At 40.3% G+C, this 22,688-nt stretch overlaps 1 protein-coding gene and 1 pseudogene across 6 annotated transcripts in view; both read right to left on the minus strand.

The window, feature by feature from the left end:
• The window catches only part of TCEANC2 (transcription elongation factor A N-terminal and central domain containing 2), a 55,026-nt gene that overhangs the window by 13,147 nt on the left and 19,191 nt on the right, over window positions 1–22,688 (minus strand). For all 6 annotated transcript variants that reach the window (XR_010124545.1, XM_063655658.1, XM_054486967.2 and 3 more), the window contains exon 4: window positions 6,768–6,961. Coding sequence is in view for 5 of the 6 variants with exons in the window: in XM_063655658.1 (XP_063511728.1) it covers window positions 6,768–6,961 (194 nt within the window). In the remaining variant the exon portion in view is untranslated. The remainder of the gene's footprint in view (window positions 1–6,767; window positions 6,962–22,688) is intronic.
• LOC129036075 (cytochrome c oxidase subunit 7B, mitochondrial-like) lies at window positions 5,333–5,711 on the minus strand (annotated as a pseudogene).

Below are 22,688 nucleotides of genomic sequence, written 5' to 3' on the forward strand. Positions count from 1 at the left end.
AGACCTAATCAAAGCAGGAGAGATCTGGAACTTTGTCTACACGGTCTGAATCCAGGGTAGGTTGGGATGCTGATCCGAGACCCCCCAGCCCTACCCTCCTTTCCAGGCCCATCTTCAGCTATTCCCCTCCCCAATCCTGACCACAGCCGGCCCTGAGCACTCCACTCTTGGCCGCTTTCACACACCTCTGTGCCTCTGCACCAGCACATGTTCCCTTAGCAAGGCACACCTTTCCCTACGGAAAACACTCCTCTTTGTACGTCAAAGCCGAGGCAAAAACAACCAAACAAAAAGACCCCAGTGCAAAGGACTGAAAGCTCTTCAGGCTGCCACCATGCCCTGAGCTTCCCTTAGTCACTATCATCATATATTATAAATGAAGTGTATACTTTTATTTTACAGATACTGTCTCATTCTGTTACCCAGGCTGGAGTGCAGTGGTGTGATCAAAGTCTACTGCAGGCTCAAACTCATGGGCTCAAGTGATCTTCTGGCCTCAGCCTCTCAAGAGCTAGGATTATTACAGGCATGCACCACCATGACCTGCTAATTAAAATTTAAAAAAAAAATTTAGAGATGGGGTCTTGCTATGTTGCCCAGACTGGTCTTGAACTCCTGGCCTCAAGCAATCCTCCCACCTTGGCCTCCCAAAGTGCTGAGATTACAGGCAGGAGCCACTGCATCCAGCCAATGATCTATATTTTAAGTTTGTCTCTCCTAGTAGAAAATTCCTTGAAAATAGGAGACAAATTTATCTCTCTCACTTCCTTTTTTACCTTTAACCTTTCTCTCCCTACCTTAGCCACTCATTCAAACATTTATGCAGCACTATGTGCCAGGCTCTGTGCTTGGGCTGAGCAATAAGCAGTGACTAAGGCAGGCTCAGCCCTTGGGCCCTTGGGCAGCCTAGTCCAGTGGGACAGACAGACTGTGAACAGGGGTTGTAAGGATCCTGTGCACCAGGAGAAAGGAGAGGAACCAGCGCTGTGGAGAACACAGCCATGGCAAAGCAACCCAACCCAGGAGGGCAGTGCCTGGCTTCAAGAGGAAATGAAGTTTAATCTGAGACCTGGAGCATGAGTAGGATCTGGCTAGGTGAAATAGGTGTTTGCTTTGTGATAAATTCACTGAGCTGTACATGTATGTTTGTTCTTCTGTGCAAAAAGCAAAGTTCAAAAAAAGAAAAAACACACCCCAAATAAAAAGGGGTCACCTGACATTTAATAAAATGTCCTAAAATGAGAGACAGATGGACCGAAGTAAGTAGAAAAAACCAACTTGTCAGATATAAGGACCAAGCAAAGAGCAGAACAGGACTGAAAGAGACAGAGAGAAAGAGAGAGAGAGAGAGAGAGTGAATATCCAGGCCCAGACATCTGCCTTAGTCTGGCCGACAAAAGGTGCTCACAAAAGTTTGTGGTCCTAATGACAGACAGATTATTTCCAAGGCTTGTGCTGGAGTGAATGGACTTGGCGCTGTGGTTCTCTAGAACCCAGACTCCAAGGTTTTCCAGGCTTCCTGGGTGGGCACTGAACTAGCCCCCTGAGGCAGGCCTGGCACCAGACTACTTTCGGAAGCTGGAAAGGTGGCTAGCTGGCTATCCAGCATTTGTCCTGCAGCATTTGCCAGAAAGAAAGTTCCTTATCCCAGTGTGAGGCTGGTTAGTCTCCACTGATGGTTAGAGATACACTTAGCAAGAAAGTCTTCTTTTTTTTTTTGAGGGGAGTCATTATCAAAGAAGAAGGGTATATGTGTTTGTAAAACAAGTCATGGCCACTCCAGCAAATTATAGTACCTGTATTTAAAAAAAAAAAAGTACTCTGAGAGTATCTTGGAATTCACATACTTCATTCAGCAAATAGTTAACTGAGTTGCTACTCTGGGTCTAGCCTGCTCTTAGAGAGATAGAACAGAAAGGATGTGAACCCTGCCCACCACAAACTCACATCCTAGAAGTGGGTAGGAACCCGGGGGTAGGCAGCATGACAGGTGCTATGCCAGCAGTGTGGTGGTAATAGAAGGCAAGCATCTAACAGTTCTCATGCATGCCTCTTGTTAAATGAAGACCAATCAGAATTAAGAAATGGAGAAAAATATATGACATTAAAATCATAACAGAAAATGATTCATCATGTACCATATGTATAACAACTGTGTTGCAAAGTGAAGAATACCTGTCTTGTAAGTGCCTTTGGGTGATTCAAACCCACCCAAGTTGATGAGTCCTTTCCAGTGGGTCCTAATCTGGTGCTTTAGGTGAGCCCTTCTGGGTGGAAGGACCAGAGTTTCACCGAGTCCTTGAGAAAAGGGCTTTTGCTATGAGATAATTTGTATGAATGGGAATGAGGATAGGAACACTGGGAGAAACCTAGGGATTTATTTAGAAATCGATCCTTTCTCTGTATCTCTCATGGGCTCCCTGGTCTCTTTCTCACATGTTTTTGCTCTTCTCCATGGGCCTTACTCACTACCAATTCTAACTGCCTTATTCTCTCCTCCTATGCTACACATCTTTTCTCTACTCACAACTCTGCTTCCTCACAACTCCTCCAATATCCTTTCTGTTCAACACTTGCACTGTTGTTTTCTTGGTATCTTCTAGTTCACATTTCCCAGAGACAGAGAGTCAGAATCCTTATTTGTTTGTGCCTGTGAGTTAAGTGTGTTATACAGCTGTCTAATTCTGGATGAACTAGCTATAGCTGGAGGAAGATATAAAACATGACCACCTTGAGCTCCTTCAACAGCGGGAAGTGGTGCCATAACCAATTAGTGATATCTGCCACATGCGTAAGCTCTCTCAGGGCATGGGAACAGGGTCTTCTTCATGCGTTTACCTTAAGTGCAGAACTTCCCACACTGTCTTGTAACTATCTATTTGTCTATCTTCCTCAGAAGACTATAAGGACTGCTAGAGTCGAAACCATGTTATATCCATTTCTAAACTGTGCATGCCTAGCTAGCATAGGTTAGTGGCACATAGTAAATGTTCAACCAATATTTGTTAAATGAATGCCCTTCCTTCCCATGTGTAACCCTTCTTTCTTGCTCTTCTAATAACATCATATATATAGCAGATAAAATATGTTTCTATTTTATGTGTATGTTCTAATTAGCAAAATCCTATGCCTCTTACAAAGGTGGGCTCCACTGCCATCTCTTCTCCGAAACATTCCCAGGTTCCCCCATCAGATTTAACTGCTCTGTACTTTATGTGTTGATACTTGCTAGTACCATTATTTCAGACTGCCTCATATTTTAATTAATCATTTATAGGTTATCAGCCAGGAGATAGTAAAGCTTTCTTAGGATAGGGAATGCGACTCATTCATGTTTGTCTTCTCCCCCAGCACCGAGTAGATCCTTACTAAACATCTGTTGAATTGAATAGCCACTGGAAGCAAACTTTGTGTGGGTTTTCCAATAGCATGATTGAATTTGTACATATCTACTCACACTTCTTTTTGACCACTTGAATACATTCATGAGAGAGCTGGTCAAAGCCAGGGGTGCAGTCTGAAGCCATTAAACAAAGAAAAAACTAACAGTCGCATATGGGGACGTACCCCTGACCTGGATCTCATTAGCACCATCTGACAACCAACTGAGCCAACCAGCCAGTGTTTCATAACTCTTAATGATACAGGCTCACTTTGAGAATCAGGTTCATTTTTTTAAATGACATAATAGGAAAATGATCACAGGCCGTGAGGTAGGAAAGGAGAGTGGATAATGAGGAAAGGGAAGTAAGAGAATGACACCACAGGGGATGTTCATATGAGGAAAGATCTAAAAGATGGGGAAGAACAAAGAAGATCTGGAAGGGAGAAAGTAAAGGGGAATAGAGCCTGGGTTTCAACGATGGAGTTTTTATTCATCTATTTCACTATTCCAAGAACAAGGAAATAATCCATGAATCTAGAAAGCAAGATCTGTAGGGTAATAAAGAGATGCACCTTTAGGCTGTGCGTTATTATTCTTCATCTATGGCTTTCACTATTAAAGGATATGAGTGAAACAACATGGAAACATTTTTTTTTCTACAAAAATGTAATGAGAAGATTTGGTATTTGCAATAACACATGCTAGGATCAAATTGTAGAGGCTTTTAAGTCACTGGGCCAATAACTTAAACCCAATGCTTTACTGCTGCCTGATTAACTACATTTACGGAGATCTGATGTCTGATTTGAATGCACTCAACATTGGTTACTGTCAAAGACCAGATACTGAATTAGATGGTTCATTGATTTACTCTAATATGGAAATATCTCAGATGATGATAGGTGCTAAGAATTAACCTTATATAAAAGTGCCTGTATTTATATTCTCTGACATAACAAACTGATAAACATGCTATCAAATGCTGTTTATGCAAGGAAAGCAGAGTGATTTTTTTTTTTTTTTTTTTGGCTAAGGATGACAGTAAGATGCATACTTTTAATTTTTTGAATTTACTCTTTGGGAACAAAACCATTCAGCTATGCTTAATCTGATATTTTTTCCAATTATGTTGGAAAGCACTAACAAATGTATCACTTTTTTAACTTTGCTTTATAACACTTGAGTGCTTACCACTCGATGTGCCATTTAAAGGATAATTAATGGATAAACTAAAAGGATAATTATCATGGAGTTTAATATGGTAGGCAAACTGCTCATTAATCCTTACAAGCATAGCTTTGTTATCATCATTTACTTAAAAAGATACCACAGGGAACTGGTATTTACCACCACATTAACTACATATTATATACCCACACTGTATGTTTCTGCAATAATTTTGACTTATTTCAAAACTAAACTTTATTTAAAATAAATCTGTTGGCTAATCGATACTCTGGAAAATCAGACTTACAACTTTCATACTTTGTTCTCTCTTCCAAGGGTTTAATACTCATATTAAAGCTTCCTTTAGGAAAAGTTAAGTGAACTTCCAGCACAGCAATTCACTGAACTATCAAATAGTCATTAAAAATTATAAACATGAAAAAATAAAGATATATAGAAAAGGATATAAAAAATGACACTAACTAAAATTGATCAAGATTCAAGAGAACACAAATGTAAATAATTACGTCAATTTTATGCAATGTTACTTAAATAATAAAAATATCTTATGGAGCATTTGGCATATAATTCACTCTATATAAATCTCAGATAATCGTAACTTGCCCAACATTCATTTAAAAACCCATAATAATTTACCAAAAAAGGAAATGTGCCAATGTGTTAACAAGATTATGTCTGGGTTGCATTTTTTTCCCTTTTATACATTTTTCTCATTTTCTATTAGAAGTTTGTATTTAAAAACCCAAAACTTTATTTATTTTTTTAAGGTTTCAAATGTACTTTATTTCTTCAATAATGCCATATCTTAATGGGTACACAGTGCTTTAACTTGACACCAACTATGAGCTGTTTTTTAAACAATTCATTATTACACCAGCTGGAATGATTACTGATCTCTCCATTCCTTTGGGGTGACTCTGCCAACAGGGGACAGGTTCCATTCTATTCTGATTTGTGTTGCTACATATGTCCATATAGCAATACAGAAAGTGGCTCCACTAGCTAATACAGCACTACCATATTTATCATGAAAATCAGGTGTATGTTTCCGGTGGCTCTGCCTTGCCATTGTTTGCTGAATGCTTCAAACTTGGAGACGACTTGGTGCATTTTTGACCAAGAGGAACATGGTGAAGGTGAAGACAGAACTGCGGCAATGCAGCTGCTGCTTTGGTGCAAATTCACTTCAGGTCCAAAACTTTATTTTAAAAAAAGTAAGTACTATATCACAAGTCCTTCTTTTGTGGATAAATAATTGAGATAGAAAGGCTAAAATTTTTTTTAGAGACTGTAGTAACAGATCTAGCATTTAAATCAGACTTCTGAATTGCTTATTTTATTAATATTAAATTGTTCTTTAAGGATACTTTAGCAGAGTTGCTCTGGGATATCCTGGGATAAGGAAGAAACATGAATATTATATGTCCTATTTTCCAGAGTATTAATCGGCTTATAAGATTTGTTGTTTGATGACAATGAAGATTATTATTAATGAGCAAAAATCCTTCTTCCAGCATGTATACTTCAAACCACTAACATCATCTGAATTGTAAGCCATGAAGGTGACAGGGAACATGTCTATCCAATTGATTTTATGCCTTAAAGCTAAAGATATGGCTGTTGACAAAAAATGGGAGATCTGAGTCTTTTCAATAGACAGCTATTTATTTTACCATTGATATTCCATAACACAGTCCATCACAGAATTTTTACTTCAGCAAGAAGGGAAAGAATTTTAAATGGGAAGTAACCAACATTCATTAAATAACTTCTAATCAGCAGGCACTACTATTCGTTTGCATATATGGTTCATTTAACCTTTTTAATACCTTAAGTGGTAGGACTTACAATCCTCATTTTACAGATTAAGAAATCAAGTCTCAGAAAATGTTAAGATATCTGCCTAAGGTGTCACAACTAGAATGTCAGGGTTTCAACCCAGATCTTGCTAGTTCAAAAGCCTGCCTCCTACAACACTGTCTCCCGGAATGCTTATAAATCCAGAATCCTTAAAGAATAACTGGTTAAAATAAAGCCACAGCATTAAGATTATGAAATCTTAATTATGAAATTATGAGGCATTTAACCAAGAGCACCTACTAATCACATCCAACCAGGACATTATCTTTATTTTTCTTCTTTTAAAAATTAATTATTATGGGTACATAACAGTTGTATATATTTAGGGCATTACCTTTAATTCCAAGGCTTCTGAGAGTAATTTCTGAGCATTTTTCCTAAATGACTCGGTTTTGGGATCACTTCTAACTTCAATAGAAGGTCTATTTGAATGTTTTTCAATGAAAGTTTTCCACTCAGTGTAAATTTCTCTGGCAAGAGAAGCCACTTCTGAATCTGAGTGTTTACGCATCTTGTTCACAGTGTGACCTGGAAAAGGAAGAGAAAAACCAAAGGAAAGGTTGTTACATCTTCTTCTGAAAAGTGCAGAACTAGATGGACTGACGTGTGGCACTGAGAAAGTCATTCACACACCCAAGGATGTAAAGACTCTTGTGCAAAAGAAACCCGTTTCACAAGGACTAAGATAATAAGATAATCACTGGGGGAGAACCAGCAGCCTAGCCAATGAATTGTCATAAACTAGAAGCAAAATCAATAGATTCTTAAAAAGAACAACAAAGGTAACTTCTTTAACTAAAAATTACTATAAAAGAAAATGAATTAAGCATTTATCTAGTTTTTTGGGGGAAGGGGGTACATACTGTATTTCAAGACAACAAAATAGCCCTAGTTACTATGGGAATATTATTTAGCTAATAAATGTGAAAAGACTGACAGAATGAGAACATTTTTTTGTAGCCCTGATGAAATAATTCATTCAGAGACAATCATCAGTGGATGAACTCATTCAATGAGTCTGATGGGGAAACGTATAATGGAAGGATGAGCTGTCATCATCTAAACCCACTGTTCGATGTTAGCATCCCTAAGAGTGGGACGATCAGACAGAAGAAACAGGAGTACTTCGCACCCTTAACCTATGAAGTAGTCTTATCCTCTTCCCCAAAAGAAAAAGAACAATAATCCAGTTAGTCATTCAAAGCTAACTTCCAATTCATAGGAAATAGGAGAGACAGAGGAATAAATTAAATTACAGTATGAAGAAACAAGACAAATTCTGAATGTGGGACATTCTACAGGACAACAGACATGATTTCTTCCACAGTCAGTGATTTTTCTCTTTGTTGTTGTTTTTTGTTTGTTTTTATTTTTGAAAAGGGGCTAGGGTTAGGGACTGCTATAGATTAAAAGAGTCTCTTGAGTACAAACTACCAAATGCGATGTGTGATTCAAATCCCAATTGGAACAAACCAACTGTTAAAAGATATTTTGAGATAAACAAGGAATATGAATATGCACTAGATACTAAATTATACCATGGAATAATTGTAAACTTTGTTAAGCACAATAACAATGGCGCTGTGGTTACAAGAGAAAATATCCACATTTTTTAGAGATGCATACTGAAGTATGTAGAGTTGAAATGACAAAAGGTCTGAGATTCTACTTTAAAATACCTCAGCAACAACACAAAAGCAAAAATGGAAAGATGAAGTGGGACAAAATCTTAATAGTTATTGAATCTAGATGAAGGGCATATGGGAGTTAGTTATAATATTCTCTTTATTTTTGTGTATGTTTGAGAATTTCATAATAAAAATGGAAAAAAGGTGAAGGGTCAAAAATATCAATATGCAAAGTACTTAGATAAAAATAAATACCTAGAAAGGCTAAAGAAGTCAACTGAACACTTAAAACTAAAAGTTTAAAAAATGGAAGAATACAAGATATATATTTTTTAATTTTTAATTTTAATGAATTTTTTAATCCTGCTCCATGGGTTGAATATAAGATAGATATATTTTTAAAAACCAATAGCTTTCTTAAGTCAGCAATAGCCAGTCAGAACACCACAGGGGAACAAATCCTGTTTAAACTAGTAAAAACTATAAAGTGCTTTGGAAAGCATGGACAAGAATGGATGTGTGAGCACTTGTGCTGTCTGTCTGTGCCCACTTCCTTAATGCTCCAGAATTCCTCCTTTTCATCCATCCCTAGCCCTGCTGCCCTGCCTTAGGGCATGTTGCCTCCAGTTGACTATGGAGGCACCCTGATTGACCTCTCCAGCTAAGTTTGGTACCCCTTAATGCCATCTTCCACACTGCAGCTAGGAGAGCCTTTATTTATTTTTAGTGTTTTGTTTTTTAGGGACTTTTTTCCTAAAGCATAAATTTGACCATTTCACTCCTCCACTTAAATCCTTTGGTGCTATATCCACTCTTACCTTTTCATAAAAGTTCCTTCACAATCTGCCACCCTCCTACCTACTTTCTATCTTCATTTCCAGCTACTATCCACTGTCATCCAATACTCCAGCTACTTGCAGCTCCTAAAACATTTTATTTTTTATCTCTTTACTTTTGAGCATACACCCCAATGAACATTCTGTCTGCCTGAAATACTCTTAACTTCTCTTTTTATCTGGCCAACTTCCATTCGGCCTTTAAGACTCATTTAAGGGTCCCTTCCTCCAGGAAATCTTCCTTAATATCTCTAGTCTTGGTCAGTACCCCTGCTCTCTGCTTCCTTAGCACCTTGCGCTTCTGTTGATCATGGTAATTACTAGAGTTAGTTGTAATTATTTGATCGGTTATCTCTTTTGTTCACCAACTTGAGCTTCTTGCAGAAAGAGCTATGCAAGAAATCCCCTAACCTTAGGGGATGCTCATCTTTGTATCTCCAGCAGTGAGCATAGTGGCAGGAGATGGGAATCAGGAGAGCAGGTTGGTTGAATGAGAGACTCATATAAAGAATAACATACATTCCTACTAAAATACATAACAGAAGATTTGAATAAAGGGAAAATATACCTTATTATGAGATGGAAAAATCAGCACAAAAATGCCAATATAGAAAGTAGTCGGCTGGGTGCAGTGGCTCATGCCTATAATCTCAACACTTTGGGATGCCAAGGTGGGAGGATCACTTGAGCCCAGGAGTTCAAGACCAGCCTGGGCAACATAATGAGTCTCTATCTCTACAAAAAATTAAAAAATTAGCCAGGTGAGGTAGCATATGCCTGTACTCTCAGCTACTTGGGAGGCTGAGATGGGAGGATGGCTTGAACCCAAAAGTTCAAGGCTATAGTGAGCTGTGATCATGCCACTGCACTCCAGCCTGGGCAACAGAGCAAGACCCTGCCTAAGAAAAGAAAAGAAACAAAAAAGAAATTAGTTTATAGATTTTATGTAATCTCAACCAAAAATCTAAGTAGGCTATTTTTATTAGACTACAACCAAATACTTCTACACAAATATAACTGAGCAAGAGTATAAAATGCTACTTTGAAAAAGAGAAGTTATGAGGCACAACTAGCCTCATATCTAAGATCTAAGATATTAGAACATATTATAAAGTAACAACATTGAAAATGATATGGACCAACACCAAAAAAGAAAATGGATAGGGAATTTTAAAAAATGAAGGTCAGAAACAGCCTATAGTACATAAGAATTTAATACATAATGAAAGAGGCATCATTGAACAAAGGGAAGCAGAAAAAAAATTTTTATTTGAGAAAATGGTCAAAACATTTAGAAAATTTCTCCAATTATGCCAACTGCATAGCCCAATATTGTTTGATTCCTTTATTCTCCACACATTTATTGAAGGCCTGTTTGCTCTAGATACTATGCTGGGCACTAGTCATGTAGGGCTTAAACAAGCAATTGTCCCTGCTTTACAGGTTCTATGAAGAGAATCCTGGAGTTGAAAAGTAAAACTTTGAAGGGAAGACAGGGTAAAATAATATTGAGTCTTTAACTTCTCCCTCTAACCAATTATTTATCAAGAATTTGTACCTAGCCTTTCTATGGACCTGGGAAAGGAGTACATCAACACTCATCACAAGGAGGAAGAGGAGGAGGAATGCAGAGCACTCATTAGAAATGTCTAAAGGTGCTTCCTAGCTAGCAATGCTTAGGAAAGTGCATTCCAATACACATCACTTAAAAGCACAAAGCACCCCTGGATACTTTCCTTTTCTAGGTGGAGTTCTCCTTATCCCTGAGATTATTCATTCAGCAAGCAAGATTTTATGCTCTTGGTCACTGTAGTAGATGCTAAAAATAAAATGATAAATAAGATAGTACAGGATAGCAGACCCAGATCCAGAGCATTTAAACATTTTTTTTTTTTTTTTTAGACAGAGTTTTGCTCTGTCACCCAGGCCGGAGTGCAGTGGCCACCACGCCTGGCTAATTTTTGTATTTTTAGTAGAGATGGGGTTTTGCCATGTTGGCCAGGCTGGTCTCGAACTCCTGACCTCAGGTGGTCCACTCGCCTTGGCCTCCCAAAGTACTGGGATTACAGGTGTGAGCCACCGAGCCCGGCGCATTTAAACAATTTTACCGGGCATTTACCTTATGCCTGGTGCTGAGGATACAGAGATGAGGAGAACACAGCCCTGGGAATTTAGCCTACATTTTACCTGCCAAAGTGTACAAAGAAGACACATGTACAGAAATATTCATTCCAGTACTGTTTGTGATAGTGAAAAGCTAGGAACAACCTACAAGCTCATCATTAAGGGTCTTGTTTGTTAAATAAATTATAGTCCATTTAAACAATAACTACTTTGCAGCCATTAAAAAATAAAATAGGCTGGGTGCAGCAGCCAGCGTCTGTAACCCCAGCACTTTGGGAGGCTGAGGTGGGTGGAACCTTGGAGGCCAGGAGTTGGAGACCAGCCTGGCCAACATGGCAAAACCCTGTCTCTACTAAAAATACAAAAATTAGCTGGGCAAGGTGGTGAATGCCTATAATTCCAGCTACTCAGGAGGCTGAGGCATGAGAATCGCTTGAACCTCGGAGGCAGAGGTTGCAGTGAGCCAAGATCACACCACTGCACTCCAGCCTGGGTGACAGAGCAAGACTGTCTCAAAAAAAAAAAAAAAACCCCAACAAAACACTAAACTAAAATAGCTCTACATGTAGTAACCAGAAAAATGATACTTTTTTTAGTTAAGTGAAAAAAGCAGGTCTCAGAGCACACATAGTATGAGTCAATGTTTATTTTTAAAACTACATATGTGTATACATATAAACAACATTTTTGTTTATATGCAAAGAAAAAAGCCTTAAAGAATTTACAATAAAATTATTAATGGTGGTCTCTTCTGAGTAGTGGGACTGTGTGTATCCATGCAGTTCAGCTCACAATCTAATGGGCTGGCTCAACATGTCAACAAACCTAACAGCCTGGGCTGTGTTACAGTAGGGCAATATTCAGGTTTCTTTCAGAATAGAGATCCTTCCCTTCATAAGAGTCTCACCTTAACCTTTTCTCTCTCCAAGAAAGGCACTGCTGACCCAGCTTTATGTATGAGAAATAATGCAGAAGTCCCTCAAACAGAGAGTCCTTTGACTTGGTCGAATCCAGCAGTCCTTCTCCATCCTGACATTACTTGGCCTCTCTGTGGCATCTGACACTGGCTTTCTTACTGAAATATTCTCTTGCATTGCTTTTGGAGACACCACCTGTTACTAAGTCTCTTCTCCTCTCTATTTCCTCTGCTGGCTGCTAATCCTTTGCCCAATCTTTAATTATCTGTGAACCCCAGCTAGGGCATTCTCCTTGGCCTCTTTTCTTTCTCCACTTGCCTTCCCTGAGTAATCTTGCCCACTCCTGTGGTCCAGCTACCTGCAGGCAGATGACTCCCAACTATGTGTCCCTAGCCAAAGGTTCCCACTGAGCACGAGACCAAATATCCAGTCCCCTACTGGACATCTCCACCTGCTTATTCTGCAAACACCTCTAACTCAACATTTTTTGTCACAGAATGGCACCCACCCACCATTTTAGGATCCACTGTCTCTTTCAACCTTACGTTCATTCAGCCATTCCAAGTCATATAGATCTACTTCCTTAATTCTCCCTCTACATTTTACTCTTCCTCCTCGCCTGTTCTCCACTCTTACTGCCCTGATTCAGGTTCTCATCACTTCTCCACAGGTCTACTGCATTACTTCACTAACCAATCTCTGTCTCCAGTCCGGCCCTCTCCAATTCATCCTCTCTGCTGAAGGGAAAATGACCTTTTTCAAACACAATTTGATCATATCATACCCTTAATAAAAATCCTCCGACGGCTCTCCATTGCCCTCAAATTAACTTCTAACATAGCATTAAAGCTCTGGATGACCTAGAATCTCTTTGGCCTCACCTGTCACCATGTCGCCCTCCTTCCTCTCTCCCCTCACTTTCACCCCTCCCACTCTTTTGCCTCTGTGCACTACCTTCTAGCCATAGAGAGCAGCTTGCATGTCCCTGTTTGGGGTCATGCTGGCTGGCCTGCTCCTACTTCTGTGCTTTAGCTCATACCATTCCCTCTGCCTAGAATATTTAAATGTCCATCTTATCCTCAAAACTGTAAATGTGTTGAGGGCAGAACCTGTACCTTACTCCAAGTTCTATTCCCAGCCCCCAGCATAGTGCCTAGCACAGAAGAGACAATCCATAAATGTTTGCTGAATTGAATCAGTTAAATAAAAAACATTTACATTTGACTTTCAAATTGGTTTTGTACTGACATTTGAATATGGATAGAGGTGATTAGGAAAATCACACAACTGCAAACAAAATAATGAAACTATACTGTAAAGAAATGAATCCAAAGGTGCTGAGAAAATGAAAAGTTTCTAATTCTTATCCACTGCTGAGAATTTTTCCTGCTTATCACTCCAGGCTTTGTATGAATTATCTCATTTAATTTTTATAACAATGACTTAAATACTGTTATTATATCTCTTTTTACAAATGAGAAACCTAAACTCAGTAAGGCACCTTGCCCAAGGTCTCATAGCTAGTAAGTGTGGAAGCTAGGATTAGAACACAAGCAGCCTGACTCCACCTCCAGAGCCTGCACACTTAACCCCTAATACATTATACTTCTCTGTTATTAGGGACTGGCACACAGGAAGTCTTCAATAAGGCTCTATTGAGATACTGTTATTCACATTCTTGGTATTCCAAAATCAGAAGAGCACAGGCCCTGAGAGGTGGCCTGTACCTTACTCCAAGGTACAGGAACTTGGAGTAAGGCCAAAGGAAAGAAAGCTTCAACTCTCAGGTCCGGACAGTGGAGTCACTGCTTTTGGCCTGCAGGGGGCAGTACATTCCTCAGATACTTCCACAAGAGCCATGCCCGGACTGGTCAGGAATCTTCTGCCAACACCAGCCAAACCAGCCCAGGAAGGGTAGGTAGGGCTGTAAAGGAGCCCAGTGGGGGATGTGACTTGTCAGCAAGAGGGAAGGATTTCCAAAGAGGACTAACAGCAAAAAGGCAATTCAGTCTGAGGCAAGAAAGAGAAGGAGTCTGGGAAACCCTCTACTAAACAAAAACAGAGCAGAATCATAAATTTCAGATCACAAAGGGAATTTCATGATAACATTAATAATGACAGGCTGGGCATGGTGGCATGCCTGTAATCCCAGCACTTTGTGGGGGCCAAGGCAGGAGGATCGCTTGAGTGCAGGAGTTTGAGATCAGCCTGGGCAACATAGTGAGACCCTATCTCTACAAAAAATTTTAAAAAATAAATAAATAAAAGAATTGACTGGGTGTGGTGGCACATGCCTACAGTCCCAGCTACCTGGGAGGCTGAGACAAGAGGATCGTGTGTGCCCAGGAGTTCGAGGCTGCAGTGAGCTATGATCACACCATTGCACTCAGCCTGGATGATAGAGTAAGACCCTGTCTCTAAAAAAATTATAAAATAATCATAATAACAGCTATTGTGCTAACCACTTTACATATCTTAATTCATTTAATCCTCAGAACAACCCTATGAAGTAGGTGCTATAGTTCCCCATTTTACAGGTAAAGATACCTGAGGTACTGAGAGGTGAGGTAACTTACGAAAAACAACAAGAAGCCAGACCAGGTTTCATATATAAGCAGTCTGGCTCCAGAGCCCAAGCTTTAACCCTCTACTATTCCCTCTGGTGATCAGATAGTCCTACATCCTCCTGATTCAGATGAAAAAGATGAGGCTCCATGACCTTTCCCCAAGGTCACAAGTTGGCCAGTAGCTACATCAAGGAAGTTAATGATCTGCAAAAAGTCATTATTTTCTCCATGAAGTTTATGTTTTAAAGTAAGCAGTGCCACTGGCTGGTCTTATGACCCAGGTCAAGTTCCCTGGGTTTACGGTTAGGGGATTTCTGCATCCCAGCACACTGTTAAGACAAATTCCCTGCAGGAAGCAGTCTTTTGCTCATTTACCAAACATTACCAAATACTCATAGGCATTGGGATAGAATGTTGAGCAAGACAAGACCCGGAAAATCCAGACTAATCTGTATTCAAGGAGCTCTAGGAAAGTCAGGGGACAACACCTAAACAAACAAATGCACACAAAAAGGTGTTATATGGGTCCTAAGATAGTATTGAAGGGGGAACCCCAAGGAGGGCCAAAAGGGCGGAGGAGTCAATTCAGCTGGTAAAGGGGTCAGGGAACACCATGAAAGAGGCAATGCTTATCCTGGTCTTAATAATAACTCAGCCAGGTGCAGTGGCTCACGCCTGTAATCCCAGCACTTATTAGGAGGCTGAGGTGGGGAGATCACATGAGGCCAGGAGTTTGAGAACAGCCTGGTCAACATGGTGAAACCCCATCTCTATTACAAATACAAAAATTAGCTGGGCATGGTGGTGCACGCCTGTAATCCCAGCTACTTGGGAGGCTGAGGCACGAGAATCACCTGAACCCAGGAGTCGGAGGTTTCAGTGTGCCAAGATCGCACCACCGGACTCCAGCCTGTCTGACAGAGTGAGACTGTCTCAAAAAAAAAAAAAAAAAAAGAAAGAAAATTGGAGACCCCTGGTAATGAGCATCTCTCCACAGTCCCTGCATCACCTCACTCAGGAGCCTTCTTGCAGAGCCCTGAGAATGAAAAGCATCACACTCAGACAATGCTAATTTAGTTGGTGACTAAACTCCCAGTTCAAAGGCAACAAGGGCTGGATACGCTGGGGCTTCTGTCAGATTTTTTGAAGGGCTTTTGCAAAACAAAAATAATAATAATAATAACTCAAGGAGACAGGAATAACACAAGAAGTAGAGTGAACAAGAGCACAGAAGCCTGAAACGCATAGCATAATTTGAGGAGTATGGTATATGGTAGACACAACAATGGTCCCCAATAATGACTATGCCCTAATCCTCAGAACCTGTGACTACGTTACCTTACATGGCAAAAGAGACTATAGATGTGATTAAGGTTATGTACCCTGAGATGAAGAAATTAGCCTGGCTTTTCCAAGTGGGCCCAGTCTAGTCACATGAGTCCTTAAAAGTGAAGAAGAGGCAGAAAGATGGGTCAGAGATGAGATGTGAGAAGAATTCAACCTACCATTGCAAGTTTTGAAGATGGAGGAAGGAGATCACAAGCCAAGGAATGCAGGTGGCCTCTAGAAACTAGAAAAGGCAAGTAGTCTAGGAAACGGATTGTCCCCTAGAGCCTCCAGAAAGGAATGCAGTCCTACCGTCATTTTGATTTTAGCCTTTTATTCATTTTTAGGTTTCAGGAGATGGCATAACATGGTATAAGAACATTTTAGCTTTGTCATTTATTATTTGGTTGTCTAACCTGGGACAAGTTACTTTAAACTCTCCAAGCCTCAGTTTTTCCATGTGTAAAATGGAAAAAAATTACACTTACTTTCCAGAGCTGTTATATAGATCAAACAAGGTCATAGATGTGAAAGTACTTTGTAAGAAGAGGGGTTTTGTTGTTGTTGTTAAACAATCATAAACAAAAATACAGCATCTCTGAAATCAGATATGATTAACAAAACTTTTCCCAGAATATTCATATATATAGTATTGCAAAAATGGAGCATGCCTGCTCACCAGGTTAAGAGTACAAGGCCTAACTCCACTGCCTGATCAGCTATTTACTCGATACCCCGTGCTCTTTGGTTTCCTTGATAATAAAGGCATCCACTCACAGAGGCCTTATCACTGCCAGCTCCAAAGGCTTTTTGCTAGTTGGTCCTCAACTTCCCAGACCACTTGAGGACATTCATTTCCCCTGCCTCTAAGAACAGTCTTTGGCCTGCATGTCCATGTACCGCCCTGGCTCTCGTCCTGTCTAACCACACTTCCTTAGTCTCTTTATCTGGCTCCTCTTCTTCCTCCCACTTCCCCAGCATAGATTTTCTCCCAGGTTCAGTCCTTCAGCCCCTTCATCTTTCCTTTTACTTAGAGAATTCATCCACTAAGGTGATTGCAAGCAAACACTTCCTGGCAGATGACTTCCAAATAAGTATTTCCAGTCTAAATTTTGCATCTGAGCTTGAATCCCGCATCTCCAACCTCCTGCTGGACATTTCCACTTAATGGGTTTAGGTAAGAACAAAACTCTAGGGACGTTGACTCAAATGGAAACACTGAGAGAAAACTCCCATTTGAGGTATACAAGAAAAGGCACTAAATTCTGACTTAAAAGAGTTAAATTCAAGCAGATGGTAGAACCCATAGAGACAGTCCAATAAAATAAAGGGACATATGGCTGGGGTCCAGGGCACAATGGCATCCTGCTAACCAGGAAGGAACACTGCCCCAGGAGACCTGGGTTCTCATTACATCTCTGGTGCTAACTCACTAGGTGGCCCTGGATAAGTCACTTCATCTCTCTGGGTCTCAGTTTCCCTGTTTATAAACTGAAGTAGGTAAATGGATTTAAAAGGGTTATGACACTGACATTTACAGAGCTCATAGAAATATGTAAGAAAAATTATAAGATCTCAGCAGTAAATGTACAAAGAACATGAACAGTTTACAAAAAAAAGAAAAAGTGCCAAAAAATGCATAGAAAACAATTCATTCTATGCAGCACATGAAAACAAGATGCTATTTTTACCTCTTGAATTTGTAGATTTAAGAAAATGGTAGGAATGTAAATTGGAACAACCTTTCTAAAAATCTAAGATTCAAAAATGGATCAGGATAGGAGATACATATCTGAGAGGTATCTGAATTAAGGCCTCAGTTAAGCTGGAGACATGGACAAGCTCTCCCGCTAAATGCTCTGAAGAACCAGCAAAAGACTAAGGGCTGAGCTTTATGGAAAAGCATCCTGTTAGGGGAGAGAGGACAAGGACTGAAGAAACACAGAAAGGAAAGAAACAAGGACACAGAAGGCAAGAAAAGCCATAGAGAAAACTTGTTCAACTTTGTCATTTTCACTCATTTGAAGACTATATTCCTGAGCTCCTGCTGTATGCCACTAATGCTTGAAATACACTGGTAAATAAAATGTAACTTCTGCTGGCACAGAGTTACTGCCTAGCAAATAAAAAAGAAGTAAATAATTAAATAGGTGATTACAAACTGAGATAAGGGCTATGAAGGTAACAAACAGTTTAAAAATAGATACAGAACTGGCAACCAGTTCAGTGTCATTTATGTCAACAGAAAGGGAGTATCAGTGGTCTCAAATTCACAGTCTGAGAAGATGAGAACTGAGACAAGACCACTGGATTTGGATAGAATGAAATTACTTGTGTCCTGAGAGAACAGTGGTTGTGGGAGAAGACAGCTTGGAATGCTTTTCCCAAAGGATTGCGCAGGCCAGAAATGAGAGTTGCGAGTAGCCAACATTTTTAAAGGAATCTGGCCATAAAAAGAAGAGAAATAAGGTGTTTGGAAAAGGTGGCAAAGACAATTAAAGGGGAAGATTTGTGCTTGTCTGAAAGCAGAAAGAGCGAGCCAGTGGAGAGGATAAGGGTGGCAACATAGCAAGAGGCATCATCGGGGCATCCCCATTTTCCCTCGCCTCTATGGTCAATCCTTGCTAAATCCAGCCCATTCTCCCTGATAAGGTTTCTCTAAGGAGTTATTTCATTTCTCCATTCTCTCAGTCCTCCAAGTCTTCATCGTGTCTCACCTCAATGTTTACAGCCATACCTCATCCTCATGGCTCACTTCCTCACCTCCTTCAAGTTTCTGCTCAAATGTCATCTCTCAATGAGGCCTACGCCAGCCTACACCATCCACGTTCCCCATCCCTCTTAACTTGCTTGACTTTTTCTCTTGCACAGCACTTATCATCTTCTAACATAACTACACAATTTATTTATTATGTTTCTTCTTTATTGCCTCTCTCCTCACTAGAATGTAAGCTTCACAAGGATAGGGATTTTTGTCTTGTTTTGATCACATGTATCCAGAACACTGCCTGGCACATGAATGAATATCTGAATGACCTCCTATCTGATCTCCTGATTTCTACCTGTTTTTTCTCTATTAACACCCTTTCCCTATGCATTTTTCTCTTGGTCACCAGAAACGCTCATCATGTCATCCTATAGTTACATTAAATGGTTCCAGTAACAGCTGTTTCTAAAGCTCATAGGTTGCTAAGAAGATACCCACCTTCACTGAAGTGCTATTCACAATAGCAAAGACATGGAATCAATTGAAATGCCTATCAATGAGAGACTGGATAAAGAAAATGTGGCACAGATACACCATGGAATACTATGTAGGCATAAAAAAGCACAAGATCATGTCCTTCGTGGGAACATGGATGGAGCTGAAGGCCATTATCCTTAGCAAACTAATGCAGGAACAGAAAACCAAATACTGCATGTTTCACTTATAAGTGGGAGCTAAATGATGAGAACTCATGAACACAAAAAAGGGAACAGACACTGAGGCACTGAGGTCTACTTGAGGGTGGAGGGTGGAAGAAGGGTAATGAGCAGAAAACACAACTATTTGGGTACTAGGTTTAATACCTGGGTAACGAAATAATATGTACAACAAGCCCCCATGACACAGGGAGTTTACCTATATAACAAACCTTCACATGTACCCCCAAACCTAAAATAAAAGTTAAAAATCAAACAAACAAAAAAATACTCATAAAATAAAACAAGTTTCTTCTTCTTCTTCTTCTTTTTTTTTTTTTTGGAGACGAGTTCTTGCTCTGTTGCCCAAGCTGGAGTGTGGTGGCATGATCTCGGCTCATTGCAACCTCTGCCTCCTGGGTTCTCCTGCCTCAGCCTCCCGAGTAGCTAGGGCTACAGGCATGCACCACCACACCCAGCCAATTTTTATATTTTTAGTAGAGACAAGGTTTCACCATGTTGGCCAGGCTGGTCCCAGACTCCTGACCTCAAGTGATTCACTTGCCTCCGCCTCCCAAAGTGCTGGGATTAGAGGCGTGAGCCACCACGCCTGGCCAAACAGGCTTCTTTATTGTAGGATTTCATCTAGCCTATTAAATGACAAAGTATACTGAAAACCTGGAAGGGAGAGGAAATAGTAATGTGGCATTTTCCAAGCTTTATTTGAATCCAGGACACTTTCTTCAAATAACATCTCACTGGACCAGAGTTCTAAGAAATCCACACTTGAAAACAATGGCATCTGGGAAAAGTCCATACCCTAATGGCTAGCTTTTAAGTTTCTTTATAATCAGGCCCAATCGCTATCCACCCTTGCCCATTCTAGCCATGCATATTACATTCTAGCATGTTGTTTTCAGGATTTTCAAGCCTCCATTCCTTTACTCATGTCTCTGCCCGCAATGAGCCAGATCTCATTTTGACCTAGCAAAATCTCATCTCTTCTATAAAAACCCTTCTCCACTTGCCTAAGCAGAAGTATTCACTGTCTCCCCTGTATTCCCACAGACCTTTGTACATCCCTTGATTTTAGCATTTTCACGTCAATCATTATTATACACCTGAATGCCTGTTTCTCCAGAGAATGTGGGCGCCTTACAAACATGAATCATGCATTATTCTGTAACACCCAGCATAAGGCATAAGACAAGGAAGGTGCTCAGTATGTGTTGAATGAATGAATGTAGATTCTATAAAACACAGATCAAATGATGATCCAAGGCTCTTGCTAATCCTCATCTTGGTAATCAATCTTAACAATTTAAGGGGCTCACCCTGTTATGATTCTCCTACACTAACTTCTCTCACTCTACAGAATCTTTGCCATTAGCATTCAACATGTTAGGATCCTTTTCCATCTTAAAAAACAGAACTTTCTTCAATCCCACATTCCCTTTCTGATATTGTCACCTCTCTTTTCTTTCAATACCAAACTTCTTGAAAGAGTTGTCTATTTTGTTTCATTTCATACATCTTCTTCACTCCTCAAGCTTCTGCCCCTAACCTTACTTTTGAAACGGTCCTAAGCAAGATCATTAATGACTTCATTTTGCAAAATCCAATGTGCAATTTTTAGATGTAGCTTATTTGGCCCTTTGACAAGAATGGACAAAGCTAACCAATCCCCTCCTAGAAACACTCTTTCCTTTGCATTCCATGACAGCATTCTTTTGTTTTCTTTCTGCTTCTCTGGTCGTACCTTCTTGGTTTCTTCTATAAGTCCTTAAATACTGGTGTGCTTCTGGATTTTAGACTCAGCTCTTGGGTCTTCTTAACTTATATACTCATCCTAGGCAAGCTTATCTACTAGGTTTTTTTTTGTTTTTTTTTGTTTTTTTTTTGAGACGGAGTCTCGCTCTGTTGCCCAGGCTGGAGTGCAGGGGCATGATCTCGGCTCACTGCAAGCTCCACCCCCTAGGTTCACGCCATTCTCCTGCCTCAGCCTTCTGAGTAGCTGGGACTACAGGTGTCCGCCACCACGCCCAGCTAATTTTTTGTATTTTTAGTAGAGACGGGGTTTCACTGTGTTAGCCAGGATGGTCTTGATATCCTGAGCTCGTGATCCACCCGCCTCGGCCTCCCAAAGTGCTGGGATTACAGGCCTGAGCCACTGCGCCCAGCAGCTTATCTACTATTATCACACCATTTCCCAGCTCTATGCTGATAATGACTCCTCAGTATATAGTTACAATCTTTCCTTAGCTTCACTCTTGTATTTCTAGCATTCTGTTGGACATTTCTTTTGGGATGTTCCACAGAATAAGTCTAAAATGGAACTTATTATTCCCTCCACCTCCAAACCTGCTGTTCCCTATCTTAATGAGTGGTACTACCATCCACCTACTTGCCCATATCAGAAACCTAGCCCTCAGCCTTCACTGCTTCATCTTCATTCCCAACATCCAATCAATCTACAAGTCCTTTGGATTTATTACATGTATGTCTCTTGATTCCAACTACAATTTCTTCATCCCCATGATTAATACTCCATCCAGGCCACTCTCATTTCTTATGCAGATGTTTTAGTAGCTTCCTGAGCTTCCAGCCCCTAGGTTTGCTTTTGTCCAACACTTTTCCCACATGGCAACCAGATAGATTTTTCTAAACTGAATATGTCATTCCTCCATTCAAAACTCTTCAATAATAATCCTACTATCTTTAAGATAAAGAGCAAACTCTCAAGCTTTATGGCGGACTAAAGCTACTCTTTCACTGCAGTATTACTAGATCCTGGATAAAAGCCACCTAACCCCAACAAAAAAGTTAGCAGAGGCTAGAAGGGTGCACTCAGGGAGGGGTGGGGTTATCCTAAGGGCTGATATCAATAGCAATGCTGCTGAAATACTTAGCTGTGGGCCAGTAGCAAGGAGCAGAGCTGGGACTCTCATACCGAGGTAAGATCCTTAAGAGGTATGCTAAAGTATCCAGGTCAGAGATAGCCTCTGATTATTGGCAGAAACAAAAGAAGTTAATCCCCTTTGGAGGGAAGCTTCTCAATTTAGCCCCACAGAATTCCTACAGATAGAAATACAGGCTGGGCACAGTGGCTCATGCCTCTCATCCCAGCATTTTGGGAGGCCAAGGCAGGAGGATCACTTGGGTACAGGAGTTCAAGACCATCCTGGGCAACACAGCGAGACTCCTTCTCTATAAAACATTAAAAAAATGATCCAGGCATGGTGGCATCTACCTGTAGTCCAAGCTACTTGGAAGGCTGAGGCAGGAGGATCCCTTGAACCCAGGAGTTCAAGGCTGCAGTGAACTGTGATTGTGCCACTGCACTCTGGCTTGGGAGTCAGAGTGAGACCCTGTCTCAAAAAAAATAAAGTTAAAAGAAAAATAGAAATACAATAATGAGTTTGCAATTAAAAATCAATAAGCACATGGGAAGGCAA

Source organism: Pongo pygmaeus, chromosome 1, assembly GCF_028885625.2.
Source record: "Pongo pygmaeus isolate AG05252 chromosome 1, NHGRI_mPonPyg2-v2.0_pri, whole genome shotgun sequence".
Lineage (NCBI taxonomy): Eukaryota > Metazoa > Chordata > Mammalia > Primates > Hominidae > Pongo > Pongo pygmaeus.